The 26,674-nt window shown below is 39.3% G+C and overlaps 1 protein-coding gene and 1 long non-coding RNA gene across 7 annotated transcripts in view; one reads left to right on the forward strand and one right to left on the reverse strand.

Annotated features, from left to right (window-relative positions):
- sbf2 (SET binding factor 2) overlaps nucleotides 1–24,730 on the forward strand; it is a 122,020-nt gene extending 97,290 nt beyond the window's left edge. For 4 of the 5 annotated variants that reach the window (XM_042411300.1, XM_042411308.1, XM_042411284.1 and 1 more), the window contains 14 exons: nucleotides 714–797; nucleotides 5,966–6,040; nucleotides 7,197–7,375; nucleotides 8,779–8,955; nucleotides 9,409–9,510; nucleotides 12,900–13,085; nucleotides 14,223–14,349; nucleotides 15,755–15,882; nucleotides 17,178–17,402; nucleotides 17,494–17,601; nucleotides 17,686–17,876; nucleotides 18,777–18,864; nucleotides 18,940–19,071; nucleotides 23,322–24,730. In XM_042411300.1, coding sequence (XP_042267234.1) covers nucleotides 714–797; nucleotides 5,966–6,040; nucleotides 7,197–7,375; nucleotides 8,779–8,955; nucleotides 9,409–9,510; nucleotides 12,900–13,085; nucleotides 14,223–14,349; nucleotides 15,755–15,882; nucleotides 17,178–17,402; nucleotides 17,494–17,601; nucleotides 17,686–17,876; nucleotides 18,777–18,864; nucleotides 18,940–19,071; nucleotides 23,322–23,420 — 1,901 coding nt within the window. In that variant the 3' untranslated portion in view covers nucleotides 23,421–24,730. The remainder of the gene's footprint in view (nucleotides 1–713; nucleotides 798–5,965; nucleotides 6,041–7,196; nucleotides 7,376–8,778; nucleotides 8,956–9,408; nucleotides 9,511–12,899; nucleotides 13,086–14,222; nucleotides 14,350–15,754; nucleotides 15,883–17,177; nucleotides 17,403–17,493; nucleotides 17,602–17,685; nucleotides 17,877–18,776; nucleotides 18,865–18,939; nucleotides 19,072–23,321) is intronic. The other variant, XM_042411291.1, reaches the window with a different exon arrangement.
- On the reverse strand, nucleotides 19,065–23,289 carry LOC121897100. 2 transcript variants are annotated; one of them, XR_006096186.1, is made up of 3 exons: nucleotides 21,424–23,289; nucleotides 20,591–21,008; nucleotides 19,065–19,152 (listed from the first exon to the last, which is right to left on the reverse strand). It is a non-coding gene; the product is annotated as an uncharacterized LOC121897100 (long non-coding RNA). The 2 variants fall into 2 exon arrangements; XR_006096184.1 differs by having other exon boundaries at nucleotides 20,591–20,728; nucleotides 20,839–23,289.
- Nucleotides 24,731–26,674: the final 1,944 nt, after the last annotated feature.

A 26,674-nucleotide genomic window follows, 5' to 3' on the forward strand; every position in this document is an offset into this window, starting at 1 on the left:
CAGACAATCATTCTCTTCCCATAAGTGTTTGCTCTGGTCAGCAGTTATTTTTTACCCACTTATCTTGCGTGCTTGCGTGCTTATGTGCTTGTGTGTGTATGTCTGTGTGTGTGTGTGTGTATATGTGTGTGTGTGTCTGTCTGTCTAGAGAGACTGTGTGGGAGAAACACTGTATCTGATATTTGGTAACATTGGAAGGAAATTTGTACAATAAAAGGTTATTTAAGAATCACAGGACAACCTGGGGTCACTACCCAGCCCATCCATCATCTCCTCTTACTTCACTGTATCCTGAGTATACTGAACATACACTGTACCCTGTGTAGAATTGAAACACATATACGGGCAAACACTCTGTCCCTCTCTTTTGCTGATGGAAACTGTTTAAAGCGCTCCAGATTGTGATTAATGGCATCAAACCTTGATTTTTTTAAGTATATCTAAGACTTTAAGGATCAGAACTTAGCTAATTTCTGTAGTGCCAACAGCCATAAATAAACATTGCAATCATTTTCTTCGCCTGTAGACAGTGGTGAAAGAAGTATTCAGATCCTTTACTTAAGAAAAAGTACTTTGTTACTTTGCACCTCTGTCTGCACATTTGTCATGTTGTCTTGTTCATGTTTGATGCTGATACTATATGAAATAATATCTTCGTGAAATACACTTGACGTGTTGACGTCCTGCGTGTTGTGTGAATGTTTTATCTCCAGGCAGCGAAAGGAGGACATCCAGGATACCAAAGATGGCTCCTGTCCATTTAGACATCCCATTCTCAAACAGCTTTACTAGAGGAGGTGAGTGTTGTTTCCTACTCGACACGTCATGTGTATTCCTGCTGCCAGGTAAAATAACACCCGAACTGTCACCCATAAGACTATAGTTATGAGTGTTTCCCTTTTCCGGATATGTAGTAATAACTTTCAGTAATAAATTAGACAGTGATGATACAGACTTCAGTTGGTGGCTGAATGTGATTTACAGATTTAGATCCAATAACAGAAACATAAACTGCTTTTTCATTCTGACCTGCTGTGTTCCTGGCAAATGAGCGTTACTGTAAATGTAATCTTGTGTATCAATAACTCACCGTACTGTTAAATTGACACGACATCAAAGTGGAATGTGAGATCTTCAGAGGAAACCAACAGTACTGAGTGTTTTCTCTTGGCCAAATGTTACGTTTAGTGTTGGTGCACAGGGTTCATGCAGAACCTTAAAAAGTCCTAAATTAGATTTTCAGAATTTAAGGTCATAAAATGTCTTTAATAGTCTTATTTTTAATTATGGTAGGTCTTAAATTTTGAGATGATGCCTAGTTATATGAGAAATATCTACCCACAGGATTCATTTATTTAAATATGGTTTGGTCTCTGGAAGCGACTCTGTCCAGTCCAGCTCTTTCTTTTTGTGGTAATTTTTCAATTGGTTCTCCACAAGTCTGCTCTCAGGAAGGTAACAGGATTAAATGCATAGTATGCAGAATTTGTCAGTTATTGTTTGTAAACACAACTTTCAAAGTTGGCCCCTCCTCCCCGGCTCAACGTCTTTGTCCTCCGCCCTCTGCCTGTATGCACCAGGGTGGGGCTGAATTATAAACACACACACACACACAGTGGACAGAATGAAACGGACTTTAGGTTATACTTTACTCAAATCGTTATGACTACTCGCTGCCATAACTGTTGAACAAGCAGAACATCGGTGCTTTGTCCGCCATTTTCATAGCTTCCTCTTGTCTATGTTGCTACGTTTTTTATAGAGTCCCACACTCACACCCTGTGCACTATTATTGGCTGAGGGCTACATACCCACTGCCCAAAAGTTGAAGCCCAGAAATGTCCCAAACACAGCAAAATAATAAGAAAATTAAATACATGCAGAGGGCAGGGTCTCTGCAGATACAGTACATACATCACCACACACTTCTAGTGGGTCATGAGGGATTATTTTTGAGTCTATACATTGATTTTTAGGAAAATCCTGCATAGTATGCCTTTAAAGAAGTACATAAAACAGTGCAGATTATGCTCAGCTAAAGACAGTTAGCCAGGGGGTTTCAGAGAAGACACAAAGCCCTCTATTATTTCTGATAGTCGCTAGAATCTGGACAATAATATTTTTGTTATTGATTTTCTGACATAGATAGAGTGAAGGAAAGGAGCAGACTTTTAATTTGGTGACTGCTTAGCTGGTATTTACAAATCTAATGGGCCGTGAAAGTGGATGAAAGGTAGATGTACTGTATGTCCTGACCTTCTGAGCTAGCTAACGTGTATGTGTGTTAATCAGGAGAATTTACTAAAGCCTACTCTATGAGTGCGAGAACAACCAGAACACATGTCTAGTGACTCAAGTGGATCAGAGAGAGAGTTGTGTGAGTGTGTGTGTGTGTGAGTGTGTGTGTGTGTTTCTGTGTCTCTGTGTGTGTTTGTGCAAATTGAACCATGCTTTTATTTTAATTAAGTGTGTGCTTTATGCTAATTTATAAGATCAACAATTCAGCAGAAGAGACTATATCTTACAGGAAACACTGTTTTAGTGTTTTAGTTTGATACATGACAGTATGATATCAGCATTTTAACATAGTCAAGGAAAAGTGATGAAGTGCAACCAATTAGGCAAAGTGAGTTTGAGTTGTAATTTCGTATTGTCCAGTAAGCTGATAGCAGAATGTACCACATGGTCATGGTTACAAGACTTACTCTGTAGTACGTTATTCAGTGTCAGTTTACTACCCACTATAGTACTTCACTGCAGATTTCCGAATCCTGCATGTTTAAAACTATTATTATTACTGTTATCATTGTATTGTCTTGAACCATAAGGTCACACAGTATTTACCTCTGAAATAAGAGAATTAAAAAGTGCTTAAATGGTTGCTGATTAATCAGTTGTAGCTTAGTATTTGAATAGGACTGTTTCTGTTGGCCTTGGTCTGTTGAGTCTCAGGCTCAGCTGGACTAACTCTTCCAGTCTTAGACTGGGACCGTTTGATGGTTTTGTCTGTTTGCATTTAGGCAGGGCAATTATACAATGTTATTGTTTACTGAGTGGAATCCATCATGATATGATCATATTGCCTTATTGTTTTACAGAATGTTGTCAAAATTAACAATTCCAAGCAAATTGTAATTAAAATTTATGAATTTGTGATGAATTTATGATGACTGATTAAACACAAAGAGTTTTATCTAATGTAAAGCGTAACAATGGAACACAGTTCATTGCATTTGCCATTAATTTGATTACTTTGTGATTTTACAGATGATTATCACATGGAGATACAAAAATATCCATAAAAAAATATCCCTATTACTATTGTCAAATTGATTTCAAACATAAAGTTCAGCCCTAATGTGCATTCGTTTCGCTGTGGAAAGGGTATTAAAATTTCTCAGTTGAAGTCTTAAAAAGGTCTTGAAAAGCATTAAATTTAATTTAAAAAAGTGTGCAGCAGCCCTGCATGTCTGAAATGTTAGTCACTGCTTCAGATGAAGGTCAAAGGTGAAAGGATTTCTAAAACTGACAACTACATCACTGTCCAGTAATAATAAGTGCAGGATTATCATTTACATTTTTGTGATAACAAAAGTCAGAAAATAAGTGATATTGAGTTAAGTTAAGTTGAGTTTTTGATGGAAAAGCATTTATTTTGATCCAGTGACAGCAGTTCAATTCCACCTAAGAGAAACCGTTGATTACTTTTACAGTTAATCTGCTGATTATTTTCTCAATTAATCGATTAGTCGTTTGGTCTGTAAAATGTCAGAAAATGGTAAAAAAAAAAATGACGAGGACAGTTTCCCAAAGCCCAAGACCATCAAATGTCTTGTTTTGTCCCGACCAACAGTCCACAACCCAAAGATATTCAGTTTACTATCATAGAGGTCTAAAGAAACCATAAAACATTCACATTTGAGAAGCTGGAACAAGAGAATTTGAGCATTTTTGTTCTTCAAAAATGACTCAAAATTAATCAATTATCAGAATAGTTGGCAATTAATTTTCTGTTGACCAGCTAATCGATTAGTCAACTAATTGTTGCGGCTCTGTACACCTATAAAGTAAACGAAACTGCAACCAAATAAAGCAGCAGGTGGATCACACTAGATTACTGAGTTAAATGCAGTTATACAGTGTCTTTTCAAAAGGGTTCAAATTCAAGACACAACAAAAACTGCAACTCCACGACCCCCTGTTTGTTAGATGTTATAATATAATAATGTATAGAAAATGATACAGTTTTTTAAATAGTACTTACAGTACCAGTCAAAAGTTTGGACACAGTTTTTCATTCAACGGAAAGGGAAGTTGTGTCCAAACTTTTGACTGGTACTATAAATCAATGTTGGTCTCCAAATAGCTCGTTTGGTGTTGTGGTCGGTCTTTGTTGGCTGTCACTGAGATTTCTATAGAATAAAGTTTAATTCATGTTTAATTTCACCTTCTTTTTGTCTCCTTAAAATCTTATCTGCAATACACCAATCAGTCACAACATTAAAACCACCTGCCTAATATTGTGTAGGTCCCCCTTATGCTGCCAAAACAGCTCTGACCCATCGATGCGTGGACTCCACAAGACCTCTGAAAGTGTCCTCTGGTATCTGGCACCAAGACATTAGCAGCAGATCCTTTAAGTCCTATAAGTTACGAGTTGGGGCCTCCATGGATTGGACTTTTTTTCCAGCACATCCCACAGATGCTCGTTTGGATTGAGATCTGGGGAATTTGGAGGCTGATGCAACACCTTGAACTCTTTTTCACATTCCTCAAACCATTCCTGAACAATTTTTGCAGTGAGGCAGGGCGCATTATCCTGCTGAAAAAGGCCACTGCCATCAGGGAATACCGTTGCCATGAAGGGGTGTTCTTGTTCTGCAACAATGTTTCGGTAGGTGGTATGAGTCAAAGTACCATCCACCTGAATGCCAGGACCCAAGGTTTCCCAGCAGAACATTGCCCAGAGCATTACACTGCCTCCACCAGCTTGCCTTCTTCTTCTGATGCTCACCTGCGCATTGTAGGAGCTTTCAGAGGTGGATTGTGGTCAGCATTGGCAATCTGACTGATCTGACCCCATACGCAGCAAGCTGTGATGCGCTGTGTGTTCTGACACCTGTCTATCATAGCCAGGATTAACTTTTTTAGCAATTCGTGCTACAGAAGCTCTTCTGTGGGAGGGACCAGATGAGTTAGTCTTTGCTCCCCATGGGCATCAATGAGCCTTGGTCGCCCATCACCCTGTCGTAGGTTCACCGGTTGTCCTTCCTTGGACCACTGCATACCGGGAAGACCCCACAAGACCTGCCATTTTGGAGATGCTTTGACCCAGCATTCAGTCATGAAATTTGCCCATTTTTCCTGCTTCCAACACATCAACTACAAGAACTGACTGTTCACTTGCTGCCTAATACAGTATATCTCACCCCTTGACAGGTGCCATTGTAACAAGATAATCAATGTTATTCACTTCACTTGTCAGAAGTTTTAATGTTGTGGCTGATCGGTGTGTTTTTATCGCTGCTTCTCAGGGGCAACACATTTTCCATCCAAAACTGACCCTTCCGATTTGCGGTATCTTTAATAAATGCAGTTGAATACATAATCCACCTATGCAAGTAGAGAGGCTTAAATTTAAAAAACCATTACATCAACAACTGACAAACCTGGCCTTGTCTTTGCACCATCAATCATAACAATGGACAATCATATTCATGCATGCTATGACATTCATCATCTTGATCATTTAAAATGAAAAAAAGTTTTTCATTCTGTCACTTTTCGTGGTCCAATCTTTGACCCTCAGCTGTAACTCTTCATTTAAACATGCATGGCTGTTTCTGTGGTCTGAAAAGGTTAGCAGGGTTGGGTGTGTGTCAGGCTGAAATGTCTGTATGATGTTGACATAATTTTTTTCCCCTCATCTTCTTCTCTACCTCCTGTACACAACAACCTACCCCAGTGCTTGAGTACAGAGATAAACTATTCACTCACTCACACCAAAAACCCGCCAGTAAGGAGAGAATCCACAGTCAAGGTATAGTGAAACTGTCTGCCACTCATCTTACAGCGCTCCTTTTCCTTCTAACACATCCTCCGAGCCTCGTCATCTTTCCTCTCTCTAACCAACACAGTGGACTAACCAGGTCACGTACCACACTGCACCATGCTGAAAACCCCTCACAAAGACCTTGTGAGGCCTAGTACTAATCATCACTGACTTTGCGGACGCTCTTCTGGGACCTGTGGTTTTTCACAAACCAAAGTGGCTGCTCTAATGTGGCCCTTTCCATTGTTAATGTGTTGGCTCAGCAGGGCTAACTGTGGTCAGTAAAGATCCGGGTCCAGACTGAGGAGGGAAGGAAGCTGTTTGTCATGGCAGACCACTTATGAATCACACAAAATGAGGTGCCTCAGATGGCTTTCTTTAGTACAAAAAAGACAGCTTGGATGAACTGTAAACATGACTCAAATGAAACAGGATTCAGATAATACGTGTAAAATTCATTTAACTTTCCTTATTTTTGTTTTGACTGTTTGTCATGTCAGATCGAAACAGCAATCTTGTTAAAAAATAAATAAAGAGATAAAGCATTAATCAGGTGCAGCAGCAGGTGGTAATTTACGTTATTGATAGTAACTGAAAAGTGTTACTAACAGCTTTTAAAATTGATCAAATTTCAGTACGAAAGTAGGTTATGTTATCAAGATATGTCTGATGTGAATGGATCCATTTGATTAAAGGCTCTTATGTAAGTGCCTTGGTTGCAGAAGCTGCATTTGGTAGCAGTTTGACAGCCAGACAAATGCAACTCAGAAAGGGTTGGAAAGTGACTACTGTGAAAAATCATGTCCTTCCTGATAGTGATTAATGCTATTTGGAAGGTATTGCATGCCGGTTTTCAGAGAAATGGCTTCTAGACTTGTTGACTCGCTAAGAAATTCCAACAACCTCTGCTTCTAATATCTCAATGCCTGATTCACAGAGGCAAGCGCTTTGTTGGTGCACTGAAAGAATGGAGGTGTTTACATAATCCCTGTTGTACTGCTGTGCATGTAAACGTAGTCCGCATGTCCTGTGTTGTTCATCATTCAATCTTAGTTTGTTTGACGGCATGTGTACCTCAGTGGCATTCGAACAGGCCAGCTCCCGCGTGTGTGTGCAACTTTTGTTTGCATCTGTGTGTTTGCAGGCATGTGGGCCAGCCTGCGCTCAAGCAACAGACTGAGCCAGCACCCGACGGTAGCAGACGTGGGTGCCAGACTAGCAGGGAAGGATCTGGCGCCCCCTGCAGGTAGCAGCAGTCTGCAGGCTCAGCTCCTCAAACAGCAAGCTGCCCTCTACGTCTTTGGAGAAAAGTCCCATCTGAGGGTGAGGAAAAAAAGAAAGCTGTTGACTGGGAGCTCTAAAGGAAATTTTACTATGAGATTGGTATAGTTTATCAATGTAAATCTGCACTTTCATATGTGCATTTGAAGGTTAGTTTTAAAACTTCATCACATCATGTGTAAGCTTGAAGGTTATAAAGAAAATGATACATCCAAAATACGCAAGCACAGTGTCTTTTGAGGGATAATTTGATTGTTTAAGAATATATCTATAATATCAAAGGATATAAAATAATATTTCTGCGTTCCTTAAGTGTAAGTATAAACATGTAGTAAGTATGTAGAAACAGTTCTGTATATTTAACACAACTACAATCATGTAAAATCTATTATCAGTCATGATATAACAGCACCGTACACTGGCTTCTGGCTAACACAGAAATGAACACTTTATGAAAAGACCTTTGATTTCATATAATTCTTATTCATTCACACAACCTGCAGATCGGAATAAACGCATGTTCAATTTACAGTATAAATAAAGAAATATGTAGAAACGTAGTTACTAAACATATTGTAATAAAAACACACAGTTGATTTGTCAGACAGCCATATAAGAAGCCATTTGTTTTAAAGTTCAAACTTAAGAAGGTTTTTTTTTGTCATTGTTGGTGTTTCTCAGTATGCAATTAGTGCAGTGATAAGCCTGAGTCAGGGACATGAGGCATTCAGCGTACTGAAAGCAGTGGGAGTATCTCGTTTGGAATGAATCAAGTCCGCTCAGTTTCCCAAAAGCCAACATATCGTAACATTTTTCCATGTGCCAGTAAGTCAGTCATTGTTCTTGGCACATAGTCATCAACACCTGCTCCAGATGGAGGTGGTATCATCCAGAATAACAGTTCATAGACCCACTGGACACAAGGGTGCAGAGGAAAAACTCGAACTTGAACTTCTCTTGTACGTTGGATACTGAGGCGCACTGAAGATTTTTCAAGGATCTTGTCATTTATCTACTTCACCCAGTACATATCAACAAAGACAGATTCGTAATTAAGCGATAATACAAGAAGAGGTGCCCTAATATGCTAAATTAACAAATCAGGCAGAGGTACAGAACACCACAATGCAAAACGGCCTCAGATACTAAGGTTTGTCATATTATATTGATTCTTCATGGTATTGTATAGCGATTCTCACATGTTTCCATCTCCACACATAAAAATGATGAGTGCCAAATATCAGAAACACCTTTCAATGTAATGATATAACACAACCAACTTCCAACCCTACCACAGAACTGAGTCAACACTCAAATAAAACTAAGTCCAGACTGCACTGAATTTTATTGTACATGTCTGTATTTTTCTGATCACTGAGTGTAATTTTATTTGAACATGTTAGATTTATGCAGCCTCACCCACAGCTCTGTGTCTCTTTGGACAGGGCCTCAGAGTGGACTCCTCTCTGAACTGTGAACTGGTGCCGGTGGACTTTGCAGACACACGGCAGGTGAAAGCCTCTTTTAAGAAGCTGCTGAGGGCCTGCGCTCCCAGCGCCACCTCATCCGACTCGGAGGACTCCTTCCTCAAAGCCTTGGAGGACTCCGAATGGATCCTGCAGGTGACAAAACACAGAATCAATACTGTTCTTGTATTTTATCAAGAGTACACATTCACAGCACCACCGTGAGTCAGAGTCAGCTTCTAAAAATTGTGTGAGAAAAGACCCTGCAGTCGGCTCTGTGTGCGAGTTTCACATAATGGATAAATCCACTCTGAAGCCATTTTCCCAAGGGAAGTGGATTCACAACGATTGGATTGCAGCAGAGCTCTTTATCATGCTGGTAATCTGATTGACCCCCTTCCGCCTTTGTCCTTACATTAAACATATCGTAGACTGTCGAAAAATATTATCTGTGGGAAACTCAACATAAGCATCAAGCAGATTCAGCAAGTAATTTACCGTTAGACCAAACATGGTAATGCATGCAAAGAGAGGATTAATTGTGTGTGTGGTGTGTGTGTCTATGTCTATGTCTATGTGTTCACTTGCACATATGTTGATCGCCCACAGCTTCACAAGATCCTGCAGCTGGCACTGATTCTGGTAGAGCTTCTGGACAGCGGCTCATCTGTTCTCCTGAGCCTGGAGGATGGCTGGGACATGACTACACAAGTAAGACAAATACATTTATGAATAATCACACAATAACACAGACAGATGTGGAGAGGACTCAGGAAGAAGAGGTTGAGCACAATGTGTGTAGAACAGAGAGACATTTCCCTTCAACTTGTTTTTATGTATTTTCAGTTTGCATATTAAAAACCTGAGTGGAAATACCAAACATTTGGAAAAACAGCAGAAATATCAGGAAATATATTAGAGGTAGGAAAGTTGGCAGATGGAAAACAAGGAGAGAAGTGAAAGGTGGTAAATGCAGTTGGAAGCTAGCGTTCATGTCATGCTGCAACTCCTTGTTACATGCCTCTCCTCCTCCAGAAAACTTGTAAAATAAAGAATAAAAAGAGTTTCGGGTGTTGAGTGATCATAACCACAACATTCCCCCATACAAGTCCACATGGGGGCTCTTGTAAGATGTCACCTTCTCCTCTTTATCAGCTGATAAAAACACCACAGGGAACACAAGGATCAAAAGAGACACATTTATAGATTAGTAGAAAAACACATAAATATCATCTTACGCTCTTGATTAATCATGTCATACTGTCATGTCCTCTTGGATATATTCAAGTTCAGAAATTCACTGTCAGAAAATGTTTCACAAAGCACTCGTTTACCAGTGAGTATCTGTTTTTAATGCACTGGTTTTTTTTTTATTGTTTTTAATGCAAAAAAAAGAAACAAAAGAAACAACAAAAAGATGGAGGGAAACAAATAAAAAAAATAAGTAGAAAATAAAAAGATGTAACAAAGATCCGGGTGTAGCCACACAAGATGGTTAATCACATAAATATTCCTTCATTTATAGACAGCAGCTGTTCAGACAATAGTCAAAGTGTTTGGCATTACTGGTTGTCTTATCACAAATGGATCAGGAGAGCTGCCACACAGGTCCACCATCCAAATATTGAAATAGCAATCCAAAGTGGAAATTAGTAATTTTTTAGAGTCATCATTTTTGTGATCATGGATTTTCCACCAGACTTCACTTATGAATTAGTGTGAGTCATAAATCTGCCACACCTGCTTTTCCTGCTCATCTTCTAATCAGCTATGTCACTGTTGACCCAATTATGCAAAGATGGCAAAGAAAGATGAAAAGGTTTTTTAAGCCTCATGTGACTGATTTGTGCTGATTTCAGTCATTAGAGTTTATGGTTCTGATTTGAAGGCATGTAAACAAAAAAAACTGGTTTTATCCTGATCAGTTGTCAGTATCGTTTCGCTCAAGCATTTTGTCGCATTTTTGCTGTCTTTGCTCATATTTTCCATGTTGACCTGTTAAAGTGCACATGTTTGTGCTGCAAGTGTGTGTCTTTCTATGTGTTTACGGGGGTTTATGAAGCCCTGGGCTGCTGTTTAAAAGCACAATTTGTGGATCCCTTATGCCAGGCACGTGTTAGGCCCGGAGCATCTCTCTCCATGGGCCACCAGCTCCATCACGCCAGGTCCTGATCAGGCCCGCACAGGCAAATGGGCTCCATATGCTCTGGCTCTCCTGCCTCTGTCCACGGACCATAGACACCCAGCAGACAGGATGCAGAACTGTCTTGTTTTCTGTTTCTCCTTCTCATCCTCAGTCTAACCGTCTGTCTCAATCTCCTATCCACTCTCCTTTTTCGTGCCTCACTTCTCCTTTCAGACCTCTCCTCAGTCTCTCTGTAATCCCAGGGGCTTATTTCTGTGCCGGGGCGCAGGGGGCTTTCTCTACCACTCAGGGCTGGATGTACTTGTAAACCCCATGGGGACGCCATGAACTGTTTTTCCCGCTCATTCCACACGCGTCAGGGCTCATTAGTTGTGTTGGAGGAGACACGGGCAGGGAGGCAGGCCAAACATATTGCATGTGTAGACAAGTGGGTCTCAACTGGTGTTTTGTAGAGTGAGCTCAAGTGTGCCTGAACTACAATGTTATATAAATGTTATTAAGAGCAGATGATCGGTTAAACATAGTGTTGTGTTGGATTCAGCTATAGAGGGGGAGCAACGCAACGGCATGCCATCCACTTAAAAAACATGTTATACGCTGTATTGTAATCATGCGTGAGAAGTGGGGAAAAATGCCGCAGAGTGGTGGTGAAACAGCTGCCTGATCTGTTAGTGGTAAACTGATCATGATTTTTAACCCTTGTATATTTAACATAATGAGAACTATAAAATCAAATTAGTGACAGTCAGTTGTTGATCAAATACTTTCCCACCAAAACTACACTATATTGGTTTGGCTTTATATGTTAGCTGATAAATTACATTAAGTGTCAGTACAGAAATGCCAAAAATATGTTAGGTAATTCAGACACAGTGCCTTGTTTTCACTGTAAAATATCCAGCACAGTGCATATCTAGGTCACAAGTCTTAAATAACCAGATGTAACAGTTTGTTTGTTTGTTAAATGTTATTTTAACCTCTTAACATCCACTGGATTGCCGGCGACCTGCCTAAGCCAGTTGTAAGCGGCTTAGCATCACGCAGTAATGAGGCCACTTGGAGACGTTTTGGAGAGGTTTATGGTGACGCCAGTGACACCATAAACTAAAAACTCCCTCGCTCCCATAAGATTATGCCTAGAGGTCTGGAATTTCATACAGGTGTGCTTGACGAGATTTAGAAGTTACGTGGTGATTTGCATAGTTCTGGCATAAAGTGTGTCCTAGTTATTGTTATTCAAATATGACTCATTATCAACGAGGACCAAAAACACTTTCTTGAGGCATATTTGAACTGATGTGATTTTGGATGTGTTTTGCTAAACAAGCACATTTCCAAAAAAACTAGAAGATGTTACCCTTCAAATGAAGCCTAATACATGCATTTTGGCCTCACAGTTCTTCTGTTATAAGCTTTTCCATTTGGGCATGCCAAATAGGTGAAAATGCCAAAAAAATGGTGGATGTTACGAGGCTACAAAACTTAATATCGACCAATACAATATATCATCTGATGTTTTAAACTGATGACTGCTTTATGTGTAACTAACTCAGAGGATTCATATAAATGTTTTGCTTACATCCTCATAAGAAAATGAAGATGTCTCCTAAACTGTGAGGTTAAGATGCCAACAATAAACCACAACTTCCCTGGTTCAAGTCCATCTCTCTCTCCCACATTACCTGTTGTGTATGCACTGTTTGTCTTTAATAAAGGCTTAAAATGCCCCCAAAAAACTAATGCAAACAAAACTTAAGCAGTGTGCTTTAGGCTGTAACAGGACCAAACACCCACAGATCAGAACTATTTTTTTCTTGTTCATGGATTATTGTAAATAATCTGTTTTTAAAACAGTTTGACCTGTATTTTCCTCCCACATCTCTCTGTCTTGAGGATTGACAGACTGGAAATGTGAGAAATCTCAATCTTCTCACTTTTGTCTTTCTCTCTGCAGGTGGTGTCTTTGGTGCAGCTGCTGAGTGATCCTTTCTACCGGACTCTGGAGGGCTTTCAGGTGCTGCTGGAGAAGGAGTGGCTCTCCTTCGGCCACAAGTTCAGCCAGCGGAGCAACCTGAGTCCCAGCAGCCAGGGCGGCGGCTTCACTCCCATCTTCCTGCAGTTCCTGGACTGCGTGCACCAGGTGAAGCTTTAACCCCACCTTCCCTAATACTGTACCACAGGTGTTCTATACAGTCAAGCATCTCTGCCCTCTGCAACGTGACTTCACATGACGTCCGCTTTCCCTCCACGACTTATTCATATTTCCTATATGAGCTCATCACATTACTCAAAACAATATAGGCGAGAGAATGAAGAAGGCGAGAAGCTCAGCTGTCATTATCTATACATTTGGTTTAGTTTTGCACTTTGCATTCCGAACACTGGAGATGTAATTTCGACAGCGTATTGCACCAGGGAGTGTGCAGGGAGGCTGTTGCCCAGATGGTCTGTGAACCCAGTGATCAGCGCTGAGCTGTGTGCGCTCGCGTGTTTCAGCATCCCTTCACATTTCAGTGTGTGTTCAGAGCAGCATGTGGAAAATTGCACTTTGGGGGATTGAGAGTCTCTAGGAAGGGTTTGGGTGTGCCTCAGGGTTTCAGGATTTCAGGGGGGGGGCAGGGGGTGGAGGGTTAAGAATGAAGCTCGCACAGCTGAGGTCCAGAGAACTGTGTCCGCTGTGAAATGCTAACTTTAGAGAATGTTGCTGGTTTTTTTTGTGTCTCTGGGGTCTTACAGACCCACTCCCATACACTTACATCAACACATAGTTTCTGCATTTGTCTTTTGAAACTGTAGTCTTGGCAGCCACGACAGTTTGGCGGGGGTCCTGGGGTCTGGAGAGCTATAGAGGGGGGGGGGGTGGGGTTGGGGGAGGGAGGGTTGGGGGGGCGGGGGGGTTCGGACAAGAGCTGAAAATAGAAGTGCCTCATCTCCAAAACAGCTGTTGTTTTTGCCAATAGACCCAGGTGGCCTCAAATATTCAACACTTCTCTCTCGTTGGCCACCTCACACCGCTGGATGGGAACAATGGAGCTACAGTCCTGCAGGCTCAGTCTGGATTGTGTCTGGCGGCGATGATATCACTAACCTTTGCCCCCTCAAGGACAGGAGAAGTTCTTTCCTGTTCTTAATTGGTCATCTATGCTCTGGAGGGATGTGAAGCCACAACACGAGGACATGATCCAGCTGTCACACACATTCTGACCTTCTCTCTCTGTCTCTCTTCCTCCATTCTCTCTATCTGACTATCTTTATTCATCTTTTCATTTCTTTGCAGATTTTGGAGCAACATCCTCTGGAGTTTGAGTTTAATCAGTATTATCTGAAGTTCCTGGCCTATCATCACATCTCTAACCGCTTCAAGAACTTCCTGTTGGACTCCGACTATGAGCGCTTGGAGCATGGTCAGTGTCCTGTACAATCTAATCCAGAGGGGATTGTTTTTTAATATTATCTTTTCTTTTTTTATTTCAGGGAAAGACTGCCTTACCAGTGGCTATATGCATCTTTCGTATAACCAACCACACAGTTTAAAGTTTGCCTTTATAAATTAGTGCACAAGGTTTGAATATTTTGTGACACATTCTTTAAATGAGCTCTCCCAATCCATCCAAAATGAAATGTCCCCTCAGAAAATAGGGTTAATAAAACTAATAGTTCTCAAAATTAACCTTTTTTGTGACCCAGAAATTATGATCACATCACCCACACAGTAATTGACACCAGTACTGTTACTTCCTGGAGCACAATAACACAGGACTATAAATACATCTGAAATGTGCAACTACACTGAATCTCTCAAAAACATGAGAGTGGACCCAAAACAGTCATCAATAGCGCTGGAGTAGGTTGCATTTGTCGGGTTTGCCGCTAGATAGCGCATGCATGCAGCTTGGTGAAACTAAAATTGGGACTGAAAGGGAATAAGATTTGTGGGAGAAATCTCTGGACAGTGACAAAAGATGACTACAGGAAATGACAAATATATTGCATCTCAAGGGGAGTGCTTTGAAGGGGAAAAACACAAATAAAACTTTGAAGGGGATTAGAAAGGTACTACTGAAGGATTTATAATGAGACTTTTTTTAACAGTTCCAGGAATTTTTGGGTTTCGTTGTAAATTTCAAATCTTTGTTGCATAACATATTATCACAGATAATAAAATTGTGTTCAAAGAATGAAAAATGGATGTAAAAATGGTTTTCTTACTGATATTTTCTTACTTACATTTGGCCATGCAATTGATAAATGATATCGAGTTTGATTATGTTGAACAGATTGATATCTGAACTGGGTGCGGTGTATATTGGAAGATGTTAGAAATTGTCATCTCAGCTTCATTTTTTGCATTAAATAGTTTTCTACTGAAATTTATTCTCCACATAAATATTTCTAGATGTTTAGCTGCCAACATGTTTTGTTTTTTGGATCCCACCTTTAAAAAGAAAAGTTAAAACTAAGTCCAAACTGAGTCTAAATGGAGGTTGTGTCACGGGATAGAAATGAATAGTGAAAACAGAGCAGCGGTTCAGTGAAAAAATAGAAGATTGTATCGGGCTATAATGCGTGATGTCCTGTAAAAACTGGAGGTTGTGTATATGATGATGAAAATAAAGTTGAAAGATGAAAATATTACTGCAACATTGTGGATAATTTTCATTATCTGCATATCCAGTTAATGTATTCGTATTCTTTGACACCACTAGCACCCACCTGACACCCCAGATGATGAACCCATGTATAGTTTAACACATGAACCTTTCTGTTGAATTACAAGCTTTTGATCACAGTTCTTTGTGTTTTTGGCAGGCTTGCTGTTTGATGATAAGGGTGAGAAGCAGGCCCGGAGAGGTATCTGTATCTGGGAGTGCATCAACAGGATGCACAGGAGGAGTCCCATCTTCTTCAACTACCTGTACAGCCCCTCGGAGAGCGAAGTGAGTGTTTCTCTCTGTTTTTCTTCAGTTTTTTTTTAAATAATCAACCATTTTATTCTACCCTTTTCTTGTTCTGGTAATTTCAAATACATTGAGTGTGTGTAGAGGTGTGACGCCTCACCTAAGTCATGAATGTACCTGTACCTATGTTTGACATAGTGAAAGTCCCTCATTTTCATTGTGTAAACACCAGGTTTTTTGTTTAGTTTCTTTTAAAGGAAGCACAGCAATGATGTGTGAGGAACTTCCACCTTTTGATTGTCTGTAAAGCCAACGTGTAACTTTCTTCATACTGCAGGTTTCCATCTGTTAATGATTGGTCATTTGTAATAAAGGCATACTCATTAAAGATGCATAACTCTGGCATCAGTGGAAAAAATGTAATGAACTCAAGTCTAATGTTTGTCTATGAAGTTTTCCATTATTTTTCTTTTCCTTGATACTGTGTTACTGGTTACATACTGGTTGTTGGGCTGCATCCGTCTTCCTGGGTTTGTTTTGGCTCTGAGTTTTTAATTATTTTATTGTTTTAGTGAGCTTTTACTTTACTTATTTAATGTAAAGTAAAAGAGCTAACATTAGCTCATGCAGCACTAAACACTTCAACCTTCGATTAAGACTACACAAGAGTTCGTCCTGCAATTTCTCTCTCCACTTATTTAGCTGTGTGTAGCTGCATCACAGGGTCCACTGTTCAGGAACTTCTTCGACATACAACGATGGGCATTTCTGAGCTTTCCCGTATCAGACCTCCAACAAGTTGAAGGCTTGATTAATTATCTCCTTCGGCAACAAATCCAGTTGGAGTCCTGTTAAGCCGAGCTGGATCCAGTAAATAGAGCTGCCTCAGACTCTGAGGCAACCCGACTACCTGGGCCTCAGAGGTCAAAAGGAGTTAAAAAGTATCACTCCAGCTATATGACCCTGTGGCAGATGACAACATCCTGTTGCTGTCAAACCCTTTTGGACCCCTAGCCCCCTAGTCTTCATCTCGTCCTCGTCGTCTATATATATTTTGACAAAGCTCTGTAACTTATTTCAGCCTTTTTATGAGTAATCAGGGCCTTTATGTTGATGACTTTTCATGTTTCCTCTCAAATCAGTGAGCGGGGCTTGTTGTCAAACTATTTCTTGATTAATCTTCTTAGAAATACAACACACAGATATTTCACATTTTTTGGCCATTACAAATTGAAGGCTTTTTGATTATCTTTGTCATTAAACTACACTCTTTAGTATTTAAAGTTATGCAACAGTATTTTACAAAATAATAATAATACTTTTATGTCTTGTAGGTGATCCTGAAGCCCTCCATCAGCATCCCCAGCCTGAATAAGTGGGACTTTTTCACGGACGAGACTCTGTCGACCGGGCCGTGTTACGACTGGAGGATGATGGCTGTGAGGTTGGAGAGCTCAGAGGAGGCAGAAACCATCTCCAACAGCAAGAGGAGGATTGTGTGGCCGTGTTACAGCAGCGTGAGCCGCGCCCAGCCGGATGCCATCACCAAACTCCTCGCTGTAAGAGCTTGTTACTGAAACTTTGATCTTCAGTTTTATCCTGTTTAGTTCTCGCATCATCAGTCAAATTTGTCTGTTTTTGGTGCTGCAGGACATCGAGAAGCTGGAGAGTGAGCTGAACCAGAGCCCCGAGAGATGGCAGACCACTCTGGAGAGAGTCCGAATCAGCATTCAGGAAGACCTCAAGCAAGAAGGAAATGTGAGTGTGCTTCAAATTTCAACAATTAAATGACATAAAACAGTTCTTTTGTGTGTCATACTTGTTATCTTGTGTGTTTTGCAGCTCCGCAAGCAGTCGGTGTCCATCTCAGGTCTCATTCCCACGTCCAGCCTGCAGGCCTTCCAGCGGCGCTCCATGCTGCACCTGCCAGACAGCGGGCTCGGAGAGGACCGCAGCACTGCCACAGCCAACGGGATCAACCGTCGCGCCGCAACACTTTACAACCAGTTCACCCCAAAGAGCGAGGAGAACAGGTGGGTTGTGAACTTCCTGAGTCCCGGAACAAATAAAGAAGTTCACATTTGATTCACTTACAACTGCTGCCGAGGGGTCAATCCGGTCCAGTTTTGGATGATGACTCAGCGCAGTGGTATGCTGTGTGTCATGTTTGTGAGGATTGTCTGTACTCTGTTAAACTCTGGGTGTGTAATTTTTACAATTACAGAGAGGTTAAAGTACAGTCTCTTGGCTCTGATATCTGGATATTTTTCCCTGAATTAGACAAACAATGATTAAAATGTACTTTGTGTAAATTTCTTTGCTCTTTTAAAGATGAAGATCACATGATCTTCATCTTTCACAATCCAAATAATCCTTTGATGGATAAAAGTTATAATAGATTAGTATTTTTGAAGCATTCAACCCACACAATCCTCAAAATTATTCTACTTTTCTGTAAAAATACCTAATCAGATGTTTGCAACTATGTTTTTTTTGTTATATTATTGTGTTTGTGGACATAAAAAGTAAAAAACTTGTCTTTGTTGAATCTCCTTGACAGGTTGAGGCTGTTTTTTTTCATTTAAATTGCTTTAAGAAAGTTGAAACATGACAGTAGAGATCTCTGGAAGAGATCCTTGAAAAAACACGTGAAGCTTGCTGGTGTTTTCTACTACAGAGTTGTACAACTACCCACTGTTGGGCCTCTTTACACAACGAGAACACAATGTACAAAGAGTGCCGGAGTCGCTCTTGTACATATGGAGAAACATGTCAGTCAGGCTTTGTTTTGCTCTGTGTCTCTGCCTTCTGTGCAACAAATGCTGGAATTGGCTTCACCGATTTATAAATATGGATCCAGATGACTTTTGACACTGTCATTAATAACCCAAAGTTACAGAGACGTTACATCCAGACTTTGTGTCAATCTGCAGGTCTTATGAGGGGATCCTGTATAAACGTGGAGCGCTGCTGAAAGGTTGGAAGCCTCGCTGGTTTGTGTTGGACATCACAAAACACCAGGTAAACAAGCGGCAACACATTTATTTAAGCAGCACTAGATCTTCAGGCTGAAGGTTAACGTCCGTGTCTTCACAGATGAGGTACTACGACACCGGCGAGGACACCAACTGCAGAGGCCACATCGATCTGGCGGAGGTGGAGTCCGTGATGATTGCAACACCCACTATAGGAGCTCCCAAACATATCAGTGAAAAGGCTTTCTTTGACGTGAGTACATTTTAAACCACGTGTCCACTGGATGTTGCTGTATTGCGTTCTGGTTGCACCGCAGCTCTGTTACATCACCGTCTGTAAAGCATTTCAGAAGCAGAACGTCACACATTACCGATACTGTTCAGTTGTTTTGTTTGCATTTTCAGTTTTACAAGCATAACAGATGCAACTCATTCATGACTGATGTGTTGACAGATCCTTTCAGGATGTACCTGTTTAACTGTACACAGCACACGTCTTATATTACTGAATAGTGTCTGTTATCAGACAAAAAACTTTATCTGTCATCTCCTTCACAGACTTTGGAGGAGAAAAAACAAAAAGAGAAACTTCTTTTGCTGTATGTACAGAAAGGCAAAGTCGATAAGTAATGAAGCATTCATGAGGCATCAGTAAATATTTAACTCATGTCAATTTACAATAAATTTCGTAAATTTCACACTTGCAAAGATGGAAGCTGCTTCGGCAAAAATACACCTGATGTGTAAATACAGTGGAGCAGAGACAACGTGTGTGAAAGCCAGAATGTGACACAGCCTCATTTGAACCTTTCTGTCAGTGTTGAAAACATACGTAGCCCGAGAGAGACCACGGAGAGAGAAAAAACGAACTTGGGCTCTCGATTTAATAATTCATGCTCTCCATTTAACTATTTGACCTGTTCCACTCTTGTAGAGGGCGTCAAACGCATTCAGTCAGCTGTAAGTTTGAAGAAAGCAACAAAGAAGATGTTTCCTCGTCAGTTACTTCTTGGTGTGTTGAAGTGTGGTGAATGAAGAGCGAGTAAAACTTGTTTGATCAGCTTCAGGTTTGCAAACAACCCTGAAGCTGCGTTTTTATGAACCGGGTGACATCAGCGGGAGTGTGAAAGCTTTTACAGCGAAGAAGTCTATTATCCCGTAGAACAGGTTTAAAGCAGTAGGTGATGTATTTTAGAAGCATTTTATGTTATATTTGTTGAAATTCTCTTTACATCCTGACAGCAATCAATAAATCAAATGCTCTGACAATAAAAAGAAAAAATCTGTTATATGTGGCTGTGGCAGGCCTGTAATAAACCCGTCCAGTCATTTCATTCAGCCCACATGAAATGACTGGATGGCCGACCTGCCTGTCTGCGAGCACTCATTGCACCTGATCGGAGGACATGATACAAGGACAGACAACACAGAAAGTTTGGAGGCCAGGCGAGCAGTGGGATACGGACAGACAGGAAGTGACGGGACTGCATGAATTGCAGAAGGAGAAAAGAAAAAGACAAGAATATCAACAGAAAGCAGAATTAAAAGTCGTGTTTCTATTAACCTATTTTTATGCACATTTTGAAGTATCGAATTAGAAAAGCTTAATTGAAACACCAAAATTCGAAAAAACTTCCTCGGTTTTTGCAAAAAAGTTTTTACGCTCGCTTGAGGTGGATTTTTGAAATGCTGAAAAAAAGAGTTTGTGCACAAAATGAGTAATGGAAACACATATGTCGAATAAATAATGACGAAGTGAACTTTTAACTCACATGACTGATCAGCTGTTTCCACTCTTGGCGTCCTCTGGCGTCTCCAGATAGCATGAAGCATGTCCGATGCAATCCGACATGAGAGAATAATTACAACTTGCTCAGTTGAATCAAATTCCTGAAGACATCTCAGTTTTTCTGTCGTCATGGTAATATTGTTGTTTATTCGCTTCAAACCGGTTGATGGAAACGCACCTAATTCACATTATCATTCAAAACGATTTAACCACTTGAGTGAATTTACTTACTGTGATCAGAACGGCTTTTCGGGTAAAACTCAGTGAAAGTATGACATATCCACGCCATTTTTCGCAGTTCTGTTAGGAGTTTCGTGCTGTACGTGCTGACGCAATTCGACATATCAGACATGTTGACAGACTTGTTTTGGCTCAGAGAAAATCGCTGTGTTACTTTCCTCCTGTGAAAAGTACAAGATTTGAGTCTTTTAGTCTGTTCCCTCTCTGAAGCTGTTACATATTTTGCTGCTTCTCATTCTTTCTCAGAATTATTGGTACTTTTTGTGTTTGTGAAAGGGTGTTAAAATATTGGAATATTTCTGCAAATTTAGGGTAATATGTTTCTCTTATCTTGTCATATTTTGGACTCGAGAGAAGGAAGTGAATTTCACAATAATGACACAGTCTCTGGTCTCTGGGAGCCAGGTTTCTGAGTCTTCCCTCTTCTATCTCAAGACTCTCTGGTCCCCAAGTCTGTATTTTATTAGTTTTTCTTTGTTTGGTCTCAGGAGTGGTCGGGTATTTGGCCAGTTTCATCTTTTTGTTTACTGTTTGATAAGTTTATTCTGGTTTTTACAATTTTTCTTGATCACTTACACACTATAACTGAGCCTATTAACTAAATGCCCCAAACCATGACGCCATCTACCAAAACACCCATTTCCCAAAACTATAAACACCGTTCCCCTGTTTTCACTCATGTGCTCGTTTATAAAACGCTGGCATTCAATATCATTAACTCAAGTCATCACAGCTGGAACCCAATTAACACACAAACCCCCAGGAGGAAACACTAAGAGTCAAAACTGTTCACAGACCAATCAGAACCTCAGGATTGATAACAAGGTCAGTTCACTTGTTTTAAAACAATGCATCAAAGACTCACATCACAAAGACCTGACGCACAATAAATGTGATTTCTGTCTTTATGTACAAACTGTTGTTTTTCTCATTGGTTTATATTCATAAATACATGGAAATTTGTCCTTTATCAGTTGCATATTTTTACAGTACATTTATTTCTTCACTCAATTTCAGTTTATTTTCCTACAGTATGTTGACGGATTCAAAATGTTTATTATACATGTGTTGTGTCTTTATATTGTGTTCATCATGTTTTGAATTGAATCTCATCAGTGTATAACAGCTGTTTTATAGTGTTTGTGTATTTGTTGGCTTTTATGTGCCGTCTGAAGGCAAAATTTGGTTTAGATGTAAAATTTAACGGATTTCCAGTGGAGAGTTTGGTTTAGACATAGAAGTCTTTGAAGATGATCAGTTAAACATTTGTGTTTAGAGTTTTGGGAAATGGAGCATAATTTCAAGATCGAGAAAAACCGTAATTTCAGTTCTTCGGAAATCAGAGTAGTTTCTTATGAATTTAAGGTCAGTGACTTAGCTCTTAGTGTACAGTTGTTATTGTTTTGGTGTCTCTCTACCAAAATATAACTTAAGCTGTTTTCCATTTGATTTATCAGTTGTTGTGCATGTTGTGTTTTGTTTTGTTTGAACTTTATAGTATAGTGGATACACTTTTTTTGGTTTTTTTTAAGGGCGCTGATGTCCCTCTTACATTACTTTTGTAGCAGTAAGATTACATTAATTCCCTACTGGGTTCACATCTTTGTGTCCTTTTTCATCTCTGTTGAGTTTGCATCGTCGTTCAGGTGTATATTTAATAATATATATGAACATTTTTCTTCTGTCTTATTTTTTCTTTCTATGTACATGCATGACACGTCACAAATCCTCTTATTCTATTTCTATTAATTCTATATTGAACACACTATGTATGTTTTTAATGACTCTTGTTGCTCCCCAGTGTCTCATTAACATATGGCACCCACCATTTTACTACTATTTACACGCACTGGCCACTTAATTAGGAACACCTGAGCAATCTAATGTAACAGCTCTTCTATAAATTCTACTTTAATGAATCTTATACGTCTTCAGTTTTTGTTGACATTGTCAGAAAGGTGATAATTCTTTGAAGTCTTTGAAGATGATCAGTTAAACATTTGTGTTTAGAGTTTTGGGAAATGGAGCATAATTTCAAGATCGAGAAAAACCGTAATTTCAGTTCTTCGGAAATCAGAGTAGTTTCTTATGAATTTAAGGTCAGTGACTTAGCTCTTAGTGTACAGTTGTTATTGTTTTGGTGTCTCTCTACCAAAATATAACTTAAGCTGTTTTCCATTTGATTTATCAGTTGTTGTGCATGTTGTGTTTTGTTTTGTTTGAACTTTATAGTATAGTGGATACACTTTTTTTGGTTTTTTTTAAGGGCGCTGATGTCCCTCTTACATTACTTTTGTAGCAGTAAGATTACATTAAATCCCTACTGGGTTCACATCTTTGTGTCCTTTTTCATCTCTGTTGAGTTTGCATCCCTGAAAGTGGGCTGTTGTTTATTTTATTACCAGTTCAAAACTTTTTTTTTTTTTATCCCTCTTTTTCACATTTGACCTGTTTTTTTAAATATCTTTTTCTAGCTGAAGACCAGCAAGCGAGTCTACAACTTCTGCGCTTCGGATGCACCCAGCGCCCAGCTGTGGATGGACAAGATCCAGAACTGCATCTCGGATGCCTGAGCACCGAGATCGTCGCATCGTATCACGAACACAAGAGGTGGCGTCAGGTGGTTGAGAGCAGAGACGTGGCGATCACTCAACTCAGCTCATAGATGTCTTTTAATTTCGTGGACCACAGTTAACAAAGTGCCTGGTAGTGGAGGACGAACACTGTCCATCCATCATTGGATCCACTTCTCTGCCTGTTACTGTCAGGCTGTCGTCAGTCTGCAGGTCAGCTTCAGTTTGGAGTCGGTCGAACACGTCCGTCTCTGCTGTCAGCACCCTCCTCTGTGCCTCCGACAGGGATAAAGCGAAGATAAGCTGATGTTTTAGGTCACTGCACTACCAAGGAAAAGTTATCCTACTTAAGCTGTAAATAGATCAAAGCAATATCACTGGCCATTCAAACTGTGGGTTCAATTTTTGAATTTAAAATATAGAGGATAGCCTATAAAGAATTTCTATTTTACTACGAGGAGAGGTTACTGCTGCTTAAAAGAAACATATGAACCGCCAAAAACTCAGAGATTTTAATGCACAACATGAAAACGCTCTTTGTTTGCACTTCGCTCTAAAGTATGCACTCCTTATCAAATATAGATTTTCTAACAGATGCAGACAGCGAGGCTAAAGGCATTACCTTACAATGTACATACGACATTTCCTCAAGACATTAAATGAAAAAAAAAAGTTTGCACAGTGAGTTCAAAAGAATTACCTGACATTTTTCTATTTAAATATGTGATGTTTTCTCTATTTTGTTGAATGTTGTTTGACTTCTGCATAACACGTTTGTCTCATGTAATGTAAATTATTATTTTTTATTAAAAGTGTAACTGTTTTAAGTGTGGTGTCTTCATGTTGTTCTGTAAATACTTGTGTGACATTTCATTTTATATACTGTATGTGCTGAACATAAGTATACTTTTCTAACCTTAATTCTAATGTGACCAACAAAGTCTTTTTTTTTTTTTTTAATGTGTTGTTTCTGGTGCAAATACCTGAGTGGCCTGTTCCCCGTTTGTGATGAACCATTGTAATGAAAATGAGATGGAAACGTTTTTGTTATCCAAGCAGGCTCTAAGTCTTTTAAGGGCTTTTAAAGAAGTAAATGAATATATCATGTAGGACGTTGTGGTTTTCTGAGATTCTCGTCATCTGTTCTCTGTTTGTGCATCCTTTATGGTTTCATTACAAAAAAAAGAAAACAAGAAAACAAATTAATCTTTTCAAGGACGTCAGAGGCTTCTTTTGTTACTGTATCTTTGTACCATGTTTTATGGTGACACTAATTTTTTGGAAATAAATCAAACATACTTGAAACAACCCGTCACTTGTGTCTTGATTTACCGGGTGAATATCAGGGTTTCTCATTTATTTTGCTGCTGTCGGTGATGTTGAAGAAGTATTCAGATTATTCTCCGACGTAAAAGTAGGAATAACACAATGTAGAAATACTGTTACAAGTTAAAGTCTAAGGTATCAACAAAATGTTCACTAGTCACAGTTATTTCTGTATGAGCTGTGAACCTTTAAGTCTATTATTTTGTTGTTAAAGCTATATAAATGTGAGGTGATGTTCAGACTTTTAATATAAGTAATAATAAGCAACAAAACTAATTTTGACAAGAATTTAAAAGACAACAAGTCTGCTAATTGACTTTATTTTCTTACCAAAATGAATATGGCTGCCAGTAATTGGGGGATGAATAAGTATAAAAATCTAAATACATTAAAATCTTAATGGCATAATTTGTAGTTTAGGTAAATACTGTTATTATTTAACATTTAATTTACTGTTGTGCCTGTTTGAGGCTTTAACAAGTTTATATGCTGTTTGTTCTTTTTATAAGTAATGATGCATCATATTTTAACTGCTGATATGTGTGTGACAAATCTGCCAGTAACAGGAAATACATCTGTCACATAAATGTAGTTGAGAGTAAAAAGTTTAAAGCTGCATAAAGTGGACATATATAAGTAAAGTCAATACATTAAAGTTTACTTAAGCACAGTACTTGAGTAAATGTAAGTATTTACTTTTCACCGCTGGCTGAACTACACAGCAGAAGTCGTGTTTTGTCAAATTAAACTAAATGTTAGTAAGTTGTCTGCCTGATGGAAACTTCTTGTGCAAAATGTAAAATATGAATTAAAAAATACATTCAAATTAAAATTTATTTTAAATAAACCCTGAGAAAATTACACATGGATCACCGTGAAAATGTAAACGCATTCATGCTCCCCGAAGGATGAACAGGAAGTACCCGCATACTGAATCAGGGCTCTTTTCTTTATCTGCAACATTACGACCAGCTACAGTTTCCAGTGCCTTTAACACATATAGTCGTCGTTCAGGTGTATATTTAATAATATATATGAACATTTTTCTTCTGTCTTATTTTTTCTTTCTATGTACATGCATGACACGTCACAAATCCTCTTATTCTATTTCTATTAATTCTATAATGAACACACTATATATGTTTTTAATGACTCTTGTTGCTCCCTAGTGTCTCATTAACACACCATTTTACTACTATTTACACTCACTGGCCACTTAATTAGGAACACCTGAGCAATCTAATGTAACAGCTCTTCTATAAATTCTACTTTAATGAATCTTATACGTCTTCAGTTTTTGTTGATGTTGTCAGAAAGGTGATAATTCAACTTTATGTTTATTATTGAGGTCTGACTATGTCAACAAAAACTGAGAATGTATAAGCTTCGTAAACGTAGAATTTATGGCAGAGCTGTTGTGTTGGATGCATTAGATTAAACAGGTGTTCCTAATAAAGTGGCCGGTGAGTGTTTGATATTTCTGTTTTGAATTTTGAATTTTTTTTGTGGCTTATTGACTGAAAATTTGAATGCAATCAGCATCAAGACCTCCTATTTTATTTGTTTGACCTCTCATATTAATGTTTTTTATTCTTCTTTTGGTGTCTTGGCAACATTGTGATGTCATCTGACTATATCATTTATGCTCATTTCCTTCCTGTGAGTATTTGCCTCTGTTGAACATCACAAATAAAGAAAATGGAGCTCTGACTCAGTGTGCGGGTACTTCTTGTATCTAGTTTCATTTTTACGTATCCAGCACCTGCCCCGCTGAGGTTTTGATGATATGTGCACAACTCTCATTTGTTTTCTCCCCAAGGACAAAGCCTAGTTACCGTGGAGATCCCCTGATTTTTCATCTAGCGCCACCAGCAGGTAGTTGGTAGTTCAACATTAAAGATACTCAACGCACTTATCAAGTCACAGAG

The sequence above is a fragment of the Thunnus maccoyii genome, chromosome 1, assembly GCF_910596095.1.
Source record: "Thunnus maccoyii chromosome 1, fThuMac1.1, whole genome shotgun sequence".
In the NCBI taxonomy this organism is placed as follows: domain Eukaryota; kingdom Metazoa; phylum Chordata; class Actinopteri; order Scombriformes; family Scombridae; genus Thunnus; species Thunnus maccoyii.